This window comes from Eufriesea mexicana, unplaced genomic scaffold, assembly GCF_001483705.2.
Source record: "Eufriesea mexicana isolate 0111107269 unplaced genomic scaffold, ASM148370v2 scaffold1049, whole genome shotgun sequence".
In the NCBI taxonomy this organism is placed as follows: domain Eukaryota; kingdom Metazoa; phylum Arthropoda; class Insecta; order Hymenoptera; family Apidae; genus Eufriesea; species Eufriesea mexicana.
Window position 1 is genome coordinate 1,035,652 of NW_016909187.1, and position 20,405 is coordinate 1,056,056.

Here is a 20,405-nt window from a genome sequence, read left to right on the forward strand (position 1 = left end):
ATATTCGAACACGAAATTGCGTCTCAATTATTCCAAAATTCATTTTGAAACGAAGAAAAATATTTCCGACTGGTCCAGATGTAAAGCAACGATCGACTGGACGAAATTTGACAAACGTCGTACGTCGTTTCGGTAGCATCACCAATACATATCGAATTCATAATCCATGTGTCTCATCGTTCGATAGCCAATCAATACTTTGACACGAAAGGCACCAGGATATATTGAAACACTGTGTATGCGATGAATATTATATTCAAATACAAAATTACGTCCCAATTATTCTAAAATTCATTTTGAAAGGAAGAAAAATACTTCCGACTGGTCCAAATGTAAAGCAACGATCGACTGGACGGAATTTGACAAACGTCGTACGTCGTTTCAGTAGCATCACCAATACATATCGAATTCATAATCCATGTGTCTCATCGTTCGATAGCCAATCAATACTTTGACACGAAAGGCACCAGGATATATTGAAACACTGTGTATGCGATGAATATTATATTCAAATACAAAATTACGTCCCAATTATTCTAAAATTCATTCTGATGCGCGAAGAAAAATACTTCCGACTGGTCCAAATGTAAAGCAACGATCGACTGGACGGAATTTGACAAACGTCGTACGTCGTTTCAGTAGCATCACCAATACATATCGAATTCATAATCCATGTGTCTCATCGTTCGATAGCCAATCAATACTTTGACACGAAAGGCACCAGGATATATTGAAACACTGTGTATGCGATGAATATTATATTCAAACCCGAAATTGCGTCTCAATTATTCAAAAATTCATTCTGATGCGCGAAGAAAAATATTTCCGACCGGTCCAGACGCAAAGCAACATTCGACTAGACGAAATTTGACGAACGTCGTACGTCGTTTCGACGGGTGAAGTCGTTCGCACGGCTACTCGGCAAAAAGTAAACAACGTGCCAGCGGTTCACTGAACTGGAAGATATCAAGAGTTCCTTCGAATTGTGTTTACAATTCCATCTTCCTGGAATGAGACCGAGGAAAATAAAGGCGTGTTTAAATACTATTTCATTGCTTCGTGAAACCTGAAGAAATGCTTGGCAACTGTGTAAACCGCGCGTAAATACAAACGTTTATGTTTAAACCTCTAATTTCTCATTAGTTTATTAAAATTCTTGCGCAATAGAACACGCTGTATAAAAGTACGCATGCTTTAATAAACCTCTGGTAAAAGCAGCGTTAGAAGTTCGTTAAGTACTAATATCGACTTTTCAGTTCATTAAGAAATCTATAAAAATTACATTAGAGGAATAGTATCTTAATGAACTTCCAATGATATTTCCTGCGCAAGAGGATTAATTAAAAATTAATTAATTAAGTTTCTTGTAACGAGTATATAAAAATAATGCATAAGAGAGTTTCATAAAAGGGAAAAATGAGGAGTTATAAAAACAAATGTTGTTTACTGTCTAGGCATCGATGATCGAAACACGTTTTATGACAAATTAAATATTTAAACATTCGAATTTTTCTAATACCGAATAAAATTTACAATTACTTTTTACGTATTTACAGGAATAAACGCAAATCCTCCTTTGGATCTAAAGAAAATCGGCCAGGAATGAATATCTATATATTTCATAGTGGCTATAGATTGCGTAATTAAATTCCAATATATATGCAAATTGACACCTTCCGGTATTGAATAACCGACCGGAATACGTAACCATTAATACCCTTGTTTCCTTCTAAGGGAAATAATTATCTCTGGTACATAAAAATGAAATACGTGTATCACAATATCGTAGAAAACGTAGCAATTTCAATTTATTTAAAGACTTTCAGATTTAATAGCAGATACATACATTTAAGCGACATAAATGAAAGAAAAATATCTCTGCCGTTTATAAATTTCAATCGATATATTCCGATAGACGTATCGAAATTTTATATTTCAATTTCAGTCATGGTAGTTAAATAATATAATCGTCGACTGCCCGATAAGCAAAGGATGGATGGAACTGCACGAAAGAATAAATAGCTCTTCAGTTTCGGTAAGTGTTTTATTGTATTAATTCGTTTATTAGTGTATCGTATAAGACAAATATTTTATCAGCTTGTGCATCCATTCGAGGATACTTAACAATAAAAGCAGTTCCAGACGAATCTAAACGCGTGTCTGCTGCAAGATATTCGATAGGTAACTCACGCACTTTAATTTCTTTGTACTTCTACATCGTATTTATGTGGAAAAATTGTACGATGTTGAACGACGAATAGAAATAGTGTAATAAATTCAACATGATAGTAAACAGACAAACGTATCAATTATCTATATTTTCAACTAGAGTATACTATTTCCAAGTATATAAAAAAGAAGATGTAAAGTTTGACTCACTGTTCATGGTAAAAAAGAAGAAATGATAGAATAAAATGTCATCGATTTGTTTCAGCATTTCCCAATTTATCCAGCATCGCTGCAGAGGTCAATCTGTTACAATCTTAGATTCGACGTTCTCGGATAAAGTTACTCCCAGGGTTCAATCTCGTCAAAGGCTTTTATCTTCGGTTTCGGCGCATCCTCTGCATCCTCCAGTTGATTCGTCCGCTTCCGGCGTCGTTTGCCTGTACACATAATGGAAAATCAGATGTCCAATGACATAACTCTTCGAGTTGATTAGTTTACACTGACACTATTACCACGCGTCGCGTTGAAGTCATTTCCTCCGTAGGAATGCGTAGGATGCTCTAAATGTTTTACGGTTTAGCGCTGATAAATTTGTACGGTAGGTTTGTTTGTCTGGTCCAAGTCTCGATTCATTCTAATCCAAGTATCGTTTCTTACCGATTCAATTTTTGTTAGTCTCTGGTTCCTCGCCTTGGCATGTCGAGGATGCGCGCTGATTGATTATTTTAAGAAGTGTTAATTTTCCAATCAGCAGCATCCTTAGTGTCGCAACCACCCTTCCATGCGCCCTTGGCGCGCCTTCTTTTGGTAAGGGTGGAACGATACCTGAGCAGGTGTGAGGTCACGGATTTTGCCCAAAGGTTACGGTCTTTCTACAGATCCGAAGTGAGTAGTTACCATTAGAGGAGCTTCGTAATAACCCTTTGGAATTACCGAGTTTTATAACACGTCCTTTGGCTATTGAGCGTGGACGAAATTCAGATTTAAAATAACATCTGTTTCATTTCCTTCTAATATTCCTAAATTCCAACGCCAAAATAGGTTTTCTTTACGATCGTGTTATAAACCTCAGAAATACCGACCTCACGACTCATTTAGGTATGCCAAGATGGGATACTTCATATGCACCGCGTAAGAGACACATTATTTCTAATCAAATACGTCATGGACGAAGATATGTAACAATGGTTCAAGTGTCTTCTATTTTACATATTAATTCTTTTAAAATATTATAATCTAGCAATCTAATATCCATTTCTGATCTAACTACTCGATTGATTTGTTTAATTTATGTAAAAATGAATATTTTTATCACACAGCTGAAAAGTAAAGTAGTTTCTTAAAATTCTACGATGAAAATAAAATAAGGTACTCTAGACACCATTTTTCTATATTTAATAATTGATACTGGAACAAGTTCATTTGAACAAAATCGACATTTTTCGTTCGAAGGCTGATAGAAAGTCAATTACGATCATTTTTACGGAAGTTTGATTAAGTACATTGATAAATTAATCTACAAACAGCTAAGAATGAATATTTTTGCGTTAGGCGATTCGTGTCAGTTAAGAAATTACCGTTCACCAATAACAATTAGAAATACAATTGTAACCGAGCACGATTTCATCAATCTCTACGTACGTTTTGTAATGCGAATTTGTCACTTAATTCTAAGGTGCATTACTGTGTTTTGTAAACGTTATCGATAAAATCCTGAATTAATGCGTAATTGTTTTATTCACACGTAATATCCGGCGAGATGAAATTTGTCTACTATTCTACGACATCGAAGAACTGTTAATCACGTTACTCCATAATTTAACAAGTGGGCCTTCTTTGTTAATCCGAGCGAGATAGAGCGGATCGTCGCTTCGTTTTATTCGTATTATGTAACATTATGTAACTAAAATATAGGATAATGACATATTATTTAAATTTTATATGTATCGTAAAACCTAGTTTCACACTTATTTTATTGAAATTTTGGATTGCGTATAAAAGACTACATTAACAAGAATGCAAAAGCAACAAATATTACAAAACATTAAAAGCGAAATAAAACCGTCATTAGAAAACATTTTTCTTCGACGAATCGTCGTTCCATTATTCATCGACTTACTCGAGGAGTCATTTGTTGACTATTTCAATTTTCACTAACTTTTACTACGATTCCTTAAGTCAAAGAATGATCGAAGACGACGAAGGCAATTTAAACGTTTTTCTGAAAAAAAAGACGATGATTCGATGGAAAATTCACATTCTTTGTACCCTGTTGAAACAGACGAAATTCCCTATAACATTTTATCATCACTCGAACCTATTTCCAGTGGTTCGAATTGTGTCCAATTTATTTTCGAGATTACATCTTTTCGTCCTTTTCAACTTACAGCCACGAATTCTTCGTAATGAATTATAGCGATCAGCTTTAGTCGTGCTTTTGGTACCTTTTGATACTTCACTCGGCATCGGCTAGATTGAAATAATTATTGGTCATCGCGTTTTGCTTCGATACACACGATATATTTTACTACTACGATAATACGACGTAATCTCATTATCTCTCCATTAATAATTTTCTCTGCAGGCTCTCAACGTACTTGAAGGAACATTACCTTTGGCTACTTTCCAGCCATCGGCCTCACTGGTCTTCTCACTGCTCATCGACTCGGAATTCTTTTCTTTTTTCATCGTGACAGTTCTATAATGCAAAAAGGAGGGAAATGGACGCTGTCATTCCCTTATCTTACATGTAGAAATACCGTGTCGTGAAATGCATATAATCGATATGTAATTTGTTAAGAAACGTAAATGGTTGTTAGGAAACATAAGAAACTGCAAAACGGAGGTTAAAATAGTATAAGATACGGGTGAACAACAAAAAGATATAATAAAATACCGAATATAACATCACGTTTTGGTTAATGACGTAATATTTATTCCACTTTCGATATTCGATAATATACAAAATATAATACGATAAAGACGGCGAGGGAAAAAATTTTCTTCCAACAATGAACCGATATTGATCTGTTAAATGGGAATGACGTTTTTCTAAGAATTATTTGTCACGTACATTCTGCATAAAAATATTTAGAGTAAGAGAGAAATATTGGAAAGAAAATCGCGAGAGGATTACAAGTGCAAACGACTAATTATCGGTTAAAATGAGAATTGTATCTGCCACACACAGTTGCTCGTATCGTCCTTCAACCATTTTCATGCACCTAGTTAACCCTAGGCTATTCGTATAATAAAACCGTAGGAAACGAGACGTTTTAAATTTGCCACATACACGACATTAGGCTCGTTCGAAATCAATGTTCACGGGAATAAATCATAGGTATTTAGCATGTTTACAAACGACGTGACTCGTGTACGCACGATAACGGGAATCGATCAGACAGGGATATCGACCGAAGTTAAAATGCTGAAAAATCCCGTACACGTCTGCGGATGCAGATCTCGCGGAAAGCGAAAGAAAAGAAAAAGGGAAAAGAGATCAATTGCCTCCAGTCGTACGCTTTCGAGTCGCAGAGGAGTGGGAAGAATTTATTCGGTGCACGTGTTGAAGCTTGCTGCGGAAATGTTGCCGTCCGTGGTCACAACTTATGAATATGCAGCATCACGTGCGTGCATGCAGAATGCACGTGTGTACATCGTCGTTAATATAGCCGGAAAAAGATGAGGAATGCGGTGGGTAATTCAGAAAACTTTTCTTCTCGGTCTTTCGATACCTTTCGACCTTATCGTCGATAAATGTAAGCGTTATCTTCGAAGAGGATCGTCCTAAAAATCGCTTACATTAGCTATGGCAAGAATCTCAGATACCCTGTCAACCAGGAATTTTCTTCCGATGCGTGCCTCTCGCGAACATCAACCATGCCACCAGCTCGAATGGCGGAACTTAACGAGACTCTGAACCATTTCATCTCCTTAACGAGCCTAACTCAAGGCGCATACTTCAGAAGTTTCCAAAAGACGAAACGAAACTCGTATTTTTACGGTGTCGTTGCTTTTAAATAGAATCGAGGTCATTTTCCTGATTTTGAATTTTGAATTAATTAATTATTTAATTTTAAATGATTAATTTTAGAATGTCACCTTACTTGGTACACGAGGATTTAAGAACCATTCTCGTTGTCAAAAATGCAGGTCTCTGAAAAGAGGATAAGGGAAACGTAGACAGTGAAATGGCAGTTTGAGAGTGTCTGAACGTTAATATAATAATATTTCGAACATTACAAAAGGGAAACACTTACGTAGAAAATTAAGAACTTGAAGAATAAAATTAGGAAGAAATTGAAAAAATTTAGAGGTGGCGTTGAAAAGTAATCGTATAGAAAAATATAGGTGACAAGGATGAAGCTGCAGTGTCATGCAACGCGTCCTGTTGATCAAAGGAGAAGCAGCTGATTAATAACGATGTCACGATTGAGTGACATTCTCTAATTACACGTGGCAAGGATTCTTAAACATTTTCATTAGCGATCCCCGTTTATCGAAGAAAATTCTTCGCGACTGGTAGTAAGAGAAATTTAATTTTACGCTATTTCGTACTAATAAGAATATTATATATTCTCGCATGAAGAGTTAAATTTGGATTGAACAATTAATAGTACAGAGCATAAGATATTTTTGATGTTTCCCGGTGTTAATAAATATTTAAAATATCTCGAATCGAAACGATTTTCGTAATTATTTTTGAATTTACACCGAATTGCTCGAGTTTTTAACGATTAACAGCGTTACTTGGAATTTCTGATGCATGAAACAGCAAAATCTTCGATTTTACGAATTTCGCAAGATACGTGATAAATGATAATTCGAAAACAGCAAAAGGTCTAACCTTCGGGTAAGGAAGGAATGTTCTTATCCTTGGAAGGAACTTGGGTGGATTTTTTCGAAAGGTCTGCAATCTCATTGTCACGGCACTGGCAGCAATCTTATAGAACACATGGGTCAGACTCGCTGGCAACACGGTATTAATGAGGCGCCCACGTGCCGACCAATTACCACGCTCGTAACTCTCGTCATTCCACGGAATGGTAACTGCATTATAACTGCAAACACAGCGAGAGTCGCGTTTTATTGCGTCCCGTACCGAAACCTTGAACTTCGTGTAGCGGATATGTATCTCGTATCCGTGTAAACTTCCGCGAAAGCATTGAATAACAAGGAATCGAGTGCGAGTGTGGCACGAATTATTTCAGGGCATCGCGATTATTATTCCGAAACTAGATATTCCCATTCGCGTTCTTCCGTTAATGCATACGGACGTGTCTGGAATCTAGTCAAAGCTATTGCGTGTAAAGGGGTGCGGAGTCGCGTAACGGTTCGCATGGTTTTTCAGCTGCCCGTGATCATGCGATGAAAGCATTATCAATGAAAGTTCGCGAGCTTCGAATGGCCGACGATCATTTGCGGAAGGTGTTAGTCGATGGACGAAAATAAGTTCGGGTCGAACTTCTTTACCTAGATTAATCACGATTACTTGAAATTTTCCTCCGTTTCTTCACGCAAGTCTCAACCTCTCTCGAACTTCTTTTACTCCTCGAACTCGATTCGTGGCGTCGAAAGATTCTCCTTGAAATTCGGAGTTACACGAACTTAGGTTACGTTGTATCCTGAAGTATAGAAACGGACGAATGAGAGAAAAATTAATTTCGTAGAATGCGAGACAAGGTTAATGGGATGGTATGCCGGTGCGTGCGTGGCTGGGAGAAAAAGACAGCGAGAAGAGAAAAGAAGTTGCAAAAGGGAAAAGAAAATACGAAGCATGTTAAACTCGTTACAGCAACGATCCCGAAGGCATAATCCAGATACACGGGCCTATGCCCGCCATACTGGCTGCTCGAAAGTATTTGCATTATGCATGGAAATCTACTACCTCCTGCAAGGTTCACCTTTTTCGAACCGCCAACGTTATCTCGATGTATGAAAATATCATCGGATATCCTTGTAAAACTAACCCATTAAACAGCGATACTGCTCCTAATGGATATAATACGTTTCTTCCCCCTGTATTTCCCTTGTCGATCTCATTTAACGCGATAACGCGTATAAAATACAATTAGAGCGCAGGCGAAAGAAGTTAACATCTCACTTAGGGAATGCTCACGGAAAATTGCAACTTTATCGAACAGAAAGCACCGTGGCATCGTTCCTTTTTCACGGTTTCGCGAAACGAAGTAACTCATAAGATGCGCTTCATAAAATATATAAAATATATAAAATATAGTGCATCTACTGTATAAAATATTCCATTATCTCTAGAAGCAGCGGACTATTCGAGCCGAGTAATTTCAATCTTCCTATTTTCGCGATTAATGGAAATATAAAGATGCCTTTGACGAAATTAATCGACCGAACGACTTAATTAAAATAAACAAGATATAAACGTAATTACGCGTATTTATTTCTATCGTAGCACCGTTTAATTAGCTTCATCTATTTACCTTTATGTACACACCGTACAGCGGTATTAATTCCAGCACTGAAACAAGATTCCGTTCTCGACAGTCTCGATCGAACATCCGGAATAATAAAATTAAAACCGACGAGCTTTATTTCCCGCTTCCCGTCAAAATCGTTTCAGGAAATCGAACAGAAGGTTGCCCTGTTCGCTGCGAAAGAAAGGTGGAAAATAAATCCTTTCGGGAAAATAGGAAATAGGAAACCATCCGAAAATTACGCGGATGCAACGCTGATGAAAGGCAAGAAGGTAGAAGAGGCTGGAAAGGAATGTCCGCTTGGCGTCAATGGAAATAACGCTGGATCGGCGCGAAAACTACTCGGCTGGACGATGATGCCAGCCGATCTAAAGCGTTATTACCGGCCTTTTCCGTAATAAGCCATTCGGATTTATCGCGAGCGCGGTTGAATTTCAATCCTTTTCTAATTTGCGGCGCAAGAGGAGGCTATCGCCTAGAACGGTCGGATCCATCGTTTCGAGGCAGGTAATTACGCGAACGGCCGAGCTCGGTAACCTGTTTCACGGCAATTAATATACACGCGTGCACGGACGGGACGGGACATTTTTTCGCGCGCCTTAGTAACGAAACGTACGAGGCGGATATGGAAATTTATGGAACAGCGGCGGAAATATACGGCGAGTAATTAATATCGGTTTCATTACCGAAAAATAGAGAGTGTCGATGAAACGATAAACGTCATCGTTACGGATGTCGCGGCTCACCCCGGGGCCCTTAACTCGCCGCTTTTCGCGCATAACTTTACCCCCCGCGAATGGCCGCGACGTATAAATCCGTGTCCCGCGGCTCGATCCTCGTGTCCGCGGGCTTCGATCCGGCCTAATGGGCCGATCGGTGTAATAAAAATGCCCGACTGTTGCTACAATGTTCGCGTCGTTCGTTACCACCCCCTCGCCACGCGGCGACGAGCTGAAATTTATCGCGATCGACCGTGGACCCGAGTACCGACGCGACCCGAGTCCATGTCTAATAATCTCTTTAATAAACGAATCGCTGTTGCAATAAATAACGTTTAATAAGCGTGCTAGGCGCGACTTCTTTCGTAGGTGGTAAGTAATCTAGCCGGGCGGGGGGTTAACGTACAGCTGGCTGATATTAATAGCTTAATGCACAGCCATACGGTGATCCGCCTCGTAAATCGTCATTACTTCCCGCGAATTACTTCGATTCGCAGTCTGTCCACTGAAATCGCTGCAGCTAGTTACCCGGCCAGATATGCAAAGTGACCGGACTCTCTTCGTCACCGGTGTGTCCCTTATCTCGCCGAAGAAAAGTTTTAATTACACTCGGGATAATGAGATATTGCCGTCTTCTTTCGTTCAATGCGATAATTGTTACTTCTCGATCAGATAATTCGTTATACACCGGTAACACCGCTATCCACTTTCACAGGATGCGAATACTCATTTGGTAATTATCGCTACGGTTAAGGGGACAATGATAACAAATTGCTTCCTTCCATCTTTTCTCGCGGACGAGATTCCACGGAAAAATCCTCTCCAACGATTTCCTTCATTTTCTTTATTTTCGCGACATCGCTCCTGCCACGGGGAATAATAATTAAGGCACAAGGCTACTTGCAATCAAAGTACGGCGCGTATTCGAATAATAGATCGCGTCGTGGAACGCAGCAAAATAGACGTCTGCCACGAATACCGCGATCAGAGCGAAAATATTTATTAGTAATAATAAATTTTATTTCGTCCGGAACTACGACCGACTATCCGAATACAGGAGTGACACGGATACGCATATACGGGAATTGAAAAATCGAGGGAAGAAATGGCGGCCGAGTGACGTTCGCGGGTAAAGGAGAATGAACGAGCCGGGTGACAATAACAAACAGGAGTGCTCAAAATTAATAAAGCATCGCGGGGGTATCGGAGCCGCGACGATGGCTAAGCGCGCATGGCCGCGGCACGCGAACCAGCGTGGTCGATAAATTACCGGTCCCGCTCGGTGTTTCCGCGTGACACGAAAGCTTCGCCCGAAGGAAAGAAGCTTGGTGCACACGGGCAGAGGAAAGCAGGCCCGCGGACGCGGCACCAGATAAAAGTCGCATGCGACACAGAAGCAGTCCGCGATGGTGTTGGCGCGGGTTTGCGGAGTGATGCATTGGTACCGCCAAGTGATATATGCTTATGGGGCATGCCGGAGTACCGGACACGGACACGCACACGCACGCGCTGCGCCACGTAAGGGATACACGTGTGTCCAGCCACGGCGTGTTCATTATGTACTCCTGCGAATCATAAAGCAGCCGAGGAGGGGAGGGGAAAAGAGGAAGAAGGTCCAAAGGGAAGAATTTTCCAAAGAGGTGCAAGGGTACGCCGAGAAGGAGAAGGGAACCCACGCGTGTGTCGGGACGCGACTTTTCCGATCGATATGATTTAAATGGCGTTTTAAGAAAGCGGGATCCACCATGGGGGAAAAAACGGCGCGACGATGTTCAACTCAAATTGTAATTTATACGGCTATTACGGTGCCCCGTAACGCTGGCCATTATAAATTGTCGCTGTATCTGCCGGCGTTCTTATTTATAGTTGCCAAGTAAATACCGCGATAATGCACCGCGGCCGGCCGACGTATTTGCGATTCTAATAGGCGTGCATTTAGCGCGGCACCGTGTATTCGGGTAAACGCGAATGACGCATGGCCAGGGTAATTAAGCAATTACGGGGGTACAATGTTCTTGTCGCTCCGGGGAGGATGAATGTTCGCGTGCCGGCCCGGAATCGTAACGAGAACAGTGATTTTCAATGGGATTAAATTCTTGTAACTCGTGCAAGAAGACAGCCTTCTTTTCGCGGTGCGTCGATAAACGTACGAACGCGAATGGCACGACTACTCTGATTTAATACCCGAGATCCTCGATACCACGTGCTCGCAGCAATGTAACATAGATTCCATCGTCGGGAATAGCGTTTTACCGTAAATTATGGATGGCGTTAACCGTTGATTACAAGAGACATAAAGGACCACCAGAAGTTTTATTTGTCAGAAATATAAAAAATTAACGAATACAGCAAACTTATTTTACGGAGCACGAAGAAAGTTTACAATTCAAAGAAACGAAAGAAAGGAATATAAAATATATCCAATAAGGATAGAGAAGGCTGATTTCGCATGAAATGAAATACGCATCGCTTACCATAGCAGTCGTAGCTTTGTCCGTGACAATTTCTAAAATGTAAAAGCATCTTATAAGTATCCCATCCAGCGAGATCAATTACCACAGGCATAAGCGGTGATACTAACAAGCGAACGAAGCCACTTCCTCGATGCATAAATATAAAGTACATTTAAGCAAAACTGTGGCAAACCTGTAGCGTCTGCTTGTCCCCCGTGTACGCATTTTCCCGGGCATTCGTGTACGCACGTTCTCTCTTTCTCTGTTAGCCTGTCGATTTCAAACGCCGTCGAACTTCGTTCAACGCGCAATGTCTTATCTCTCCGGTCATTTTGCGCTCGTAACCAGGATACATGCGGGAATCGTTGCTACCGAGTCGGTCTGCGATGACAAAGGTCTAAACAAAGGTGGGAAGCGTTAAAAAGGTGAGGATGGAGCGGACGGGAATCCTCTTTAATCCCTGCGTCATGCCGCGAGACTTCTCGCGAACGGACACTGCGAGATACTGGTTCAGCAACGGGCAGTGTCATTGCTAGCTCGTGTGTGGCGGTTTTCTTTCGGTAAACGAGTGTATCCTCTCATTGCAATTTGAAAATCCTCCCGCGGTGGCTGTCCACGTGTCTGTTCTAACTGATTCATACGCGCGCATTTGCATTGCCGACGCGTCCCCGCCGAGCGACACGACACGTTATTCGAAGCGTGTTGCATTATTCTAATCAAGAGCCTAATACCGGCGCGCTTTTGCTTTTATTCGCACGTGGGCAATGCGGCTCGTTTGTACCCGTAATGAGCGCGATTGGGCGCACCTATACGTCGCCGCGGTTCGATTCTACGGACGGTTTCGAGCTATCTTCTCATTCGAACAAGTCATTGCTTTCCTTCTCCTCCGACACACCTTCGCGAGAAATCGCCGAATGTCTTTTAAAATCGCAGCTGTCGTACAGCGAAAACGTAGTATTTTCTCGACATTTGTACGGAAACGCTTCGATATCGTTTCATTCCGTTTCTCTCGCTTCTTCCTTTTTCTCGTTTTACCGCAATTTTGGAGAAAAAGCAATCTTTCGAGTATATAAGTTTCTTAGGTAATTTTAAGGACACGACGGTACAGGTGACGTTACAGGTGATTTTCTCACGTTTTGCAAAACTGCTGTCCGTAGAGTTATCGATATCGACTTTGGAACTTTTTCGCGTATATTTAACTAGGCAGATGAATCGTATTTGATTCGATAAATTAAATCATTTCTCATCTTACGAATTTTGTTTATGTTTGTTCGCTTTACCTGCTTGATTTATCTGGTAAATGCATCTGCCGAGCGTATAACCCCGTGAAAAAGTGCAGCTTAACTTATAATCTTTGCAAAGATTTTGCAAAACAACGATATTCGCGTTGGATAATTTACAACATACCTGTCAAAAGCGAATAATTAAGAAAGTTGAAGTTACTACTTGCTAAAGTGCTTCTGTCCAAGATCATACGAAACAACATCAATTCCCTCTTTCGATCCCGTTCGTAAATCTGGTAGATTCATTAATCAACGCTTAGAAGTCATTTTTCAATACGCATCGATCAATTTATTGATATCCGCTAGATCGATATTCGATCGGCGCGTCCGATAAGTCACGCCGACAGGGGCGAGGGACTATCTGATTTACTGGCGACTCTAGCGTCGTGATCGAGGAGGAACGAAGTGGCAAGGGAGCGGACGAAGAAAGAGGGATCATCGAACGAACGAAGCGTGAGAGGAAGAAGAGGGAGCACAAGCGACAACGGGAGGAGAAGGAGGAGGAGGAGGAGGAGGAGGAGGGAGTGAGGACACGCGTGTAACAAGCGTCGCGGGCATTAATTTAGAATGAGCTCTATGACCCTATGCAAATTCCTCGTGTACAGGAAATCCTAAGAAGCTGACCAGAGTATGAAACGTCGTCAATCTCTGCTCATCCGTGCCACTTCTTTTCGCTTTGCAGCGCGCTATGCTTGGAATTACCATCGCGCAACCACGACTTATTCCGCCACGTCGATAACATGTTACTCTTCCTTCTTATACAGCGTGGGCCACTATCTCCTGCCAGCGTTTAATATCCCGCATCCTACGATATCAATATGACCGTGATGTATCGAATAATTCTCCACCACTCTTGTCGTATCATCGTGTCCAGTAATCAATGATTATACTACGAACACTTTCGATTATTAATCGACTGGAATATCAAGCGAAATTCATGGCTGAGAAACGATAAGTCGATCGAACAAAAAGAAGAAAAATTGCCGCTATGAAGAAGCAGCACTGAGAAATATATCAGGCAAAATTGATGATTTTATGGCATCCACGCATTATCGTGTCTTTCAAATTATACCTGCATAATGTCTTAAGGGTTCAAAATCAAGAAAATTCTTTTTATATGAGATGCATGCCATTTATGTTCCAGACATTTAAATGTTATTTAGCAATTACTAGAAAGAAAAAGAGTAAGAGAAAAACTAGTCGTTTACTTCATTTGCAATCACGAATATAGGCTGTAAAATTAGTTCGTTAAGAATGAAATATTGATTTCGATTCGCGTTACGAATGAAAAAGTAACTAAAAATATACACGTATTAATCGTAGGTTTACTTACTCGGGCGAAGATAATGTTTCTTTGGAGTCTTCCTTATTGACGTTTGACTTTAGACTAGCTTGATAATCAGCATAGGTTCGTATCTCGTAGGTTTTCCTTTTACCTACAATCCTCATTGCCATCTGAAGTTGATCCCGACGATGAAGCTGTACGTATGCAGACGTGTCATTCAACCATGCTATGTACACACTTCCTATGACATAAATATTCTTTGTAGAAATAACAATGTATATTGAATAAAAGAAGAACGAAAATTATATACCATATACTTACCAAGTGGCTTAAACAATTGATATATATCGTTAGACTTCCACTCCTTCGGGAATGTTAAATGGAATACGTGATCTCTATTTGGTTTTACTAAACAAGAAAATAACGTATATATTATCGATCTCGTATTTCCATTAATATGCATATATAAAAAACAAAAATGAGATTACAAAAAATACTTACTGTCATAACTGACAAGGTTTATATATGGAACATCTTTCAGTCTTGCTACACACAATCTAAAACAGAGTTGTACATTATATAATAATGTAGTAAACATAGTAGACGATAATGGGTATAACGTAACTTACTTATTTAAGAAAGGAGCGAGTACGGGTGAATCTGCTAAAACGATTGAAACCTTTGGCGTTTCTAAGGAACCTGGAAAGGGAAACTTATTATGATTAAATGAATACATAAATGACACTTGTATGGTAAAATTGCTTCAACTACTAACCCAGATAATTGGACAACGCGATAAAACATATTCCAGTAACATATGCGTCGTAACCAGCCTCGTGATATTTTTCTTCAGAAATGGAATAATTTATACCCCCGATAGATTCCACTTCCATGATTTCAAATGGTGATTTACAAACTGTTTCGAGCAAAACCGTTAAATTTGACGACTTTACGATATCCTTCAATTTTTCTGACTGGCAAAGTACTTTTGTATCTAAAAGTCTATTAGAAAGTATCGTATGATGACTATATTGCTTAAGATATCGTATAAGTATTCACGAGAAATATTGGAGATTCTTACCTTGGAAACAAGCTATGGACAAGAGATTTAAATTCCAAATATGATTCAGGCAAATCGCCAAAAAACTGATGTATTATATGACAGAGATCTAATAACATGTTATGACCAACTATTAATTTTCCCTAAAATGAGAATATACTTTATTATAAGTTATAGTCTAATGACACGATAAACAAAACGTAATTAACGTAACATACAGAGTTTGCAAGTTTTTTCATAAGTATACTTAATCCAACTGCTTGTTTGACATCTGTCATATCTTTCTTCATTTTCTCGGCATCTTTCTCCATTTCTGCTTCCTTTGTTCCTAGTTTTTGTATTGTAATCCTACATCCCGCATTACTGAACTCAGTATCGATCCGGAATGTGTTTGGCCATCTTAATTTTATTTCCTGACATACCAGTCGTCTAATAAAAGTATTACATCTCTTTATAACTAATTCTTTTTCTTCAGATTTGATGAATTTACTTATCCTCGCACTAAAACAATTCTATGTTAAACTTTCTACCTATAAGTAGAAGAAAAACAAAATATTAATAATTTTACCAAATCTCTTCGATCTGTGGTCTATCAGATATTGGAATAAACAATATCACTGATGACTCATCCTTTGTCTTGTGTTTCTCCTGCACATGTTCTAACATTTCTTTTCCTTCATTTACGTTTAAATAAGGAATGCCCAATTTGAAAAGTTTATTGAAATCAAATCCTACTGCTGCCAGAAACGCAATACTGGATGCCTCGCACAAAAATTTATGATTTGGAGCTGTGCGGTTAAGAGGTCGTGGAAAAACATAAAAATTATATGACCGTTGACTGTACCTTAAACAAAATAAACAAATAATTATGTTAATGCGAAATGTTCACTAAAACGTGCAATTGTTAACAAATTACCAAACTGCATAATACATTTACAAGAATAATTAATTAAGATTGTATTAGGAAAAATAAGATAATGACTATTAACAGCTTGCATTATAAACGAATTTAAAACTACAAATTTGTTTTTAACATTTTAACAATAATTTACTTTATTGAACATTCTGTAGTTTTGTTTTGTATATGTGGAGGCATTAAAGAATATTAGCTATTTACTATTTATTTCTATTAATTATCCATTTAATGGAATATTAGAGCATGCAATTTTGAATAGAATAAATTTTATTCGCTAACAATTGCTGTAACAAAAAAAGTTTTAATAAAAATCTAATACGTACTTCTGTGTTTCTGTATCAAATGTAAAAACAGAAAGGCCAAATTCTATAAGTAGAAAATCCATCGATTTTCTCAATTTGGTATAATATTCAGTAGGCGTGTCAAAGACATTAACATCAATTAGATTAAGTCCTGTGAATTCTCCATCAATCCCAAGGAACGTTGCATTTTTTAGAATTACATCTAATTCTTCCAGGACTTCTTGAAAATCTATAAAATGTATTTAAAATTATAAATTTACGAAAAAATAAATTATTCGTAATTATTGTATTACATTAAAATTAACATTGAATAAATTTTTAACTCTTCAAGATTAAAAAATTATTCATATAATTGAATGCAAAATTATATTGCTTATTAAAATAATATTAACTCCCAATTTTAAATATTAATCTATAAAATTATAACATATTAACTATTAACTTGACTCTTGCAGTTATTGTTGGCGGTTAAATATAACAATAATTTCTTTAAATAATCAGAGGTTGGTAGCACTGTTGTTAAGATCTTTGAATCTAAAAGATCATTCAAGTCGTTATTGCAAAGGTGCATTAGATATTGTGAAATTAGTGTAATTAAAAGTAATTCACTTTGAGCTATAAATGCTTATAATATTTCTATAACATTATATGTATGTAAAGTGTGTGTTAACGTGTGGAGGAAGAATTTAACAAATGTCGTCCTAAATTTAGGAATTCAGCAACATTTCGAAACCTAATTTAGAAGCGCGGGAATTCTGGGAAAGAGAAGTTAATTTCATTCTCCCAATTGTAAGTTATATTTTCATTTTCATAGAAATATCTTGCTTAAACGTACAAAAATGATGTTGAAATGGCTTTCATAATATCGATACTTTAATATTTATTCATTTGAAACCGTTTAGACTAAAAATGGAGTAATGATATACGTTAGCATAATTTGACTAGAATTACATCGAAGATAAAGCTATAATCGTAACAATCGTGTAATTGATTTACCGCCATGTTTGATAGATTTCTACGATTTTCTTATTTTTATATACTAAATTAAAAAATTATCATTTAAAATTAGATATCCTTATGATTTAAATACAGAACAAGAAAAATGTTATCTTTTAACAACAAACTTTTTTTTTTACTCTGATTTTGAAATGCGGAAATTACGCATGTCGTATCTATTTAACATTTCAAATATCTATACAACTCCATTTTTAGTATTTGTTTACTTTTTAATATATTTTAATATCATAAGTTCGTATTAAAATATAACTCACAATATAGCTGTATAAAAAGATACATCATTATTTGATGTTATCTATGTATCGATTTACACTACTAAGAAAGTAAGAAACAATGAAAAATATTTTACAAACTTAAAGTAACTTGAAAATATTTTAGACTTTGAATATTATCAATTACTTTCAATAGCGAAAAGAACAGATTATGAACTAAAAAGATCATTTTAATATAAAAAAAAAAAGTAATATAAGATAAATGTAGTAGGTGCATTGTTTATAAGTCATTCAAAGTCTAATATAAAATTTTAACAAAACTACACAATTATTATAAATACTTTACTTTTATTATACATACAAATGAAACATAATACATATCAACAAGCTAAGTACTTCCATATTGTATTTATTATGTAGCAATAATTTAGGTAATATTTTAAACGAAATATAATACAAGATATTTCTGTGATTCCTTTCTTGTATACTTCTAATGGCATTTTCTCAATGGTTCGCATTAATCTCTTGTGCTCGTAGTACATTGTGTCAGAAATATGCATATTTCCTATCTTTGGTTCACAATAATTCTACCTTAATGTTGTGATTCCAATTTAACATCACTTTGTCCATTATTTTTCACCAAATACTGAAGTTTTGTAGATTATTACAGACTACTCTAAACCGTGGAAGATTGATATCATAACCTCCAATGTTACTTAATTCCAGGTTATTTTTGAAAAGTTAGCTTAGCTATTCAGAAGTATAGGAAGATAATATTCTGTAAAATGTTTCGATATTAAATTTATAAATTACACATTATAATACTATAATTCAAAAAAATATATACATGTAGAAAATTCTGTCAAAATGTAAGCAACAACAATAGTGTAGGTCAAGTGAGAAAGGTAAATATTGTAGTATGCTCTGTTCTATTATTTCTTAATACTTATTTTTATTTCTATATGTTTAACCTCCAAGAATACATGTATGTATACAGGGGTTTTTTATCACAAGGTACTCATAGAAAAAATATAATATTACAAGAATAATTTGCTCAATCGTTACAAAGATCGGAGGTATACGTTTATGTTTATCCTTTCTGATTACTCACTTGAAGAAGTCACTTCCATCTTCTTTTATTATTCTTGCACTTATTTATCTACACTGAATCTATAACAAATATCTATTTCAGTTCGTAAAACCAAATACAAAATTAATGGATTTTATTGATTTTTCTCGACCGTCTCATATTTGACTACGTTAAATAGATAGATCAGAATGAGAACTTCATCGACAAAAATAGTACGGTATATGACTCTGCCATCTCTGGTACAATTGATGTACTATACTATTACGCTACATTCATAATGCCTTACAGAATAACGTAACCTAAATTAAAAGAAATAAACCGTAGCTCTGTAATTTTTAGTGTGTGTTCAAATAAAATATACAAATATAAACTAATTAGAATATTGATAGGAATAAACGGATAAAAAAATTATTATTTTTTTATATAAAATTTTTTATCATGTTTATTATTTTGCATATTTTATTCCTCCTTGTTTCTAATATGCTTAAAAATTTAATTACAAATTTTTAATCATATTAAAAATATAATTAGCAAAAAGATTTAAGTATAACAGAGTATTTGTTTCTTTCAGAGCTTTTATTAGAAATAGAATAATTTAGTTGGAACATATATTATTCTGTTCCTTTAATTTTATATTTTAAAATGTAGGAAAGTTCTATGTTGGATCAATATATAATATGATATATATTTATATTCTAAAATAGCGTATAAAATATTTTATTAGAAAGTTAATGTACTTAAAGTGCTAGAATAGTCAGGCAGTATCAACTTCCACGTAGTGTAGTATCGAGTACTTGGCTAATTAGAAAACCATCATAGTTGTATCGCATTGCTTTTAACGCATTAATCTTTCAAAACATAGAGTGAAAGGTAAAGCAGATGCATACATTTGATATAAAATTCTTGCAAGAATATAAATACCTTCATTCGTATTACTCCAACTTTTTAGAATTTTAAATAACAGGCAGTGAATTTGTAATATATATATTTCTCCATATACTTTACAGAAATATCCCATTAATATTTAACAAATTTCAATCATTACTGTTACCTACTTATCAAATTCCATTGATATCTCTTACAAAATATATACGAGTGCACATTTACAAACAGTACTCTTTACAAACATATTTCTACGTTGTTCTTCTTTTTGATCTCGATAAGGTTTGACTTACACGTGCTTCAAAAATCTGACTACATGCATAAATTTTAGACAATATAGAAGAAATATAAAGTTTCCTAGTATAAATTGCACTAAAGTTATCGAGTACTTGGCTAATTAGAAAACCATCATAGTTGTATCGCATTGCTTTTAACGCATTAATCTTTCAAAACATAGAGTGAAAGGTAAAGCAGATGCATACATTTGATATAAAATTCTTGCAAGAATATAAATACCTTCATTCGTATTACTCCAACTTTTTAGAATTTTAAATAACAGGCAGTGAAT

General features: G+C 36.7%; 1 protein-coding gene across 5 annotated transcripts; it reads right to left on the minus strand.

The window, feature by feature from the left end:
• Positions 1 to 2,459: 2,459 nt before the first annotated feature.
• Positions 2,460 to 19,102, minus strand: LOC108547489 (poly(A)-specific ribonuclease PARN). Of its 5 annotated transcripts, none has more exons than XM_017900040.1 (12): positions 18,977 to 19,102; positions 16,658 to 16,865; positions 15,987 to 16,262; positions 15,637 to 15,919; positions 15,440 to 15,561; positions 15,134 to 15,360; positions 14,988 to 15,057; positions 14,860 to 14,915; positions 14,680 to 14,766; positions 14,407 to 14,599; positions 4,782 to 4,867; positions 2,460 to 2,606 (listed from the first exon to the last, which is right to left on the minus strand). In XM_017900040.1, the coding sequence occupies exons 1-12, from the start codon at positions 18,993 to 18,995 to the stop codon at positions 2,509 to 2,511; spliced, it is 1,725 nt and encodes a 574-aa protein (XP_017755529.1). In that variant the 5' UTR covers positions 18,996 to 19,102; the 3' UTR covers positions 2,460 to 2,508. The 5 variants fall into 5 exon arrangements, with proteins under 5 accessions (XP_017755529.1, XP_017755532.1, XP_017755531.1 ...); XM_017900042.1 differs by lacking the exon at positions 2,460 to 2,606 and adding an exon at positions 7,642 to 7,793 and having other exon boundaries at positions 4,810 to 4,867; XM_017900043.1 differs by lacking the exon at positions 4,782 to 4,867.
• Positions 19,103 to 20,405: the final 1,303 nt, after the last annotated feature.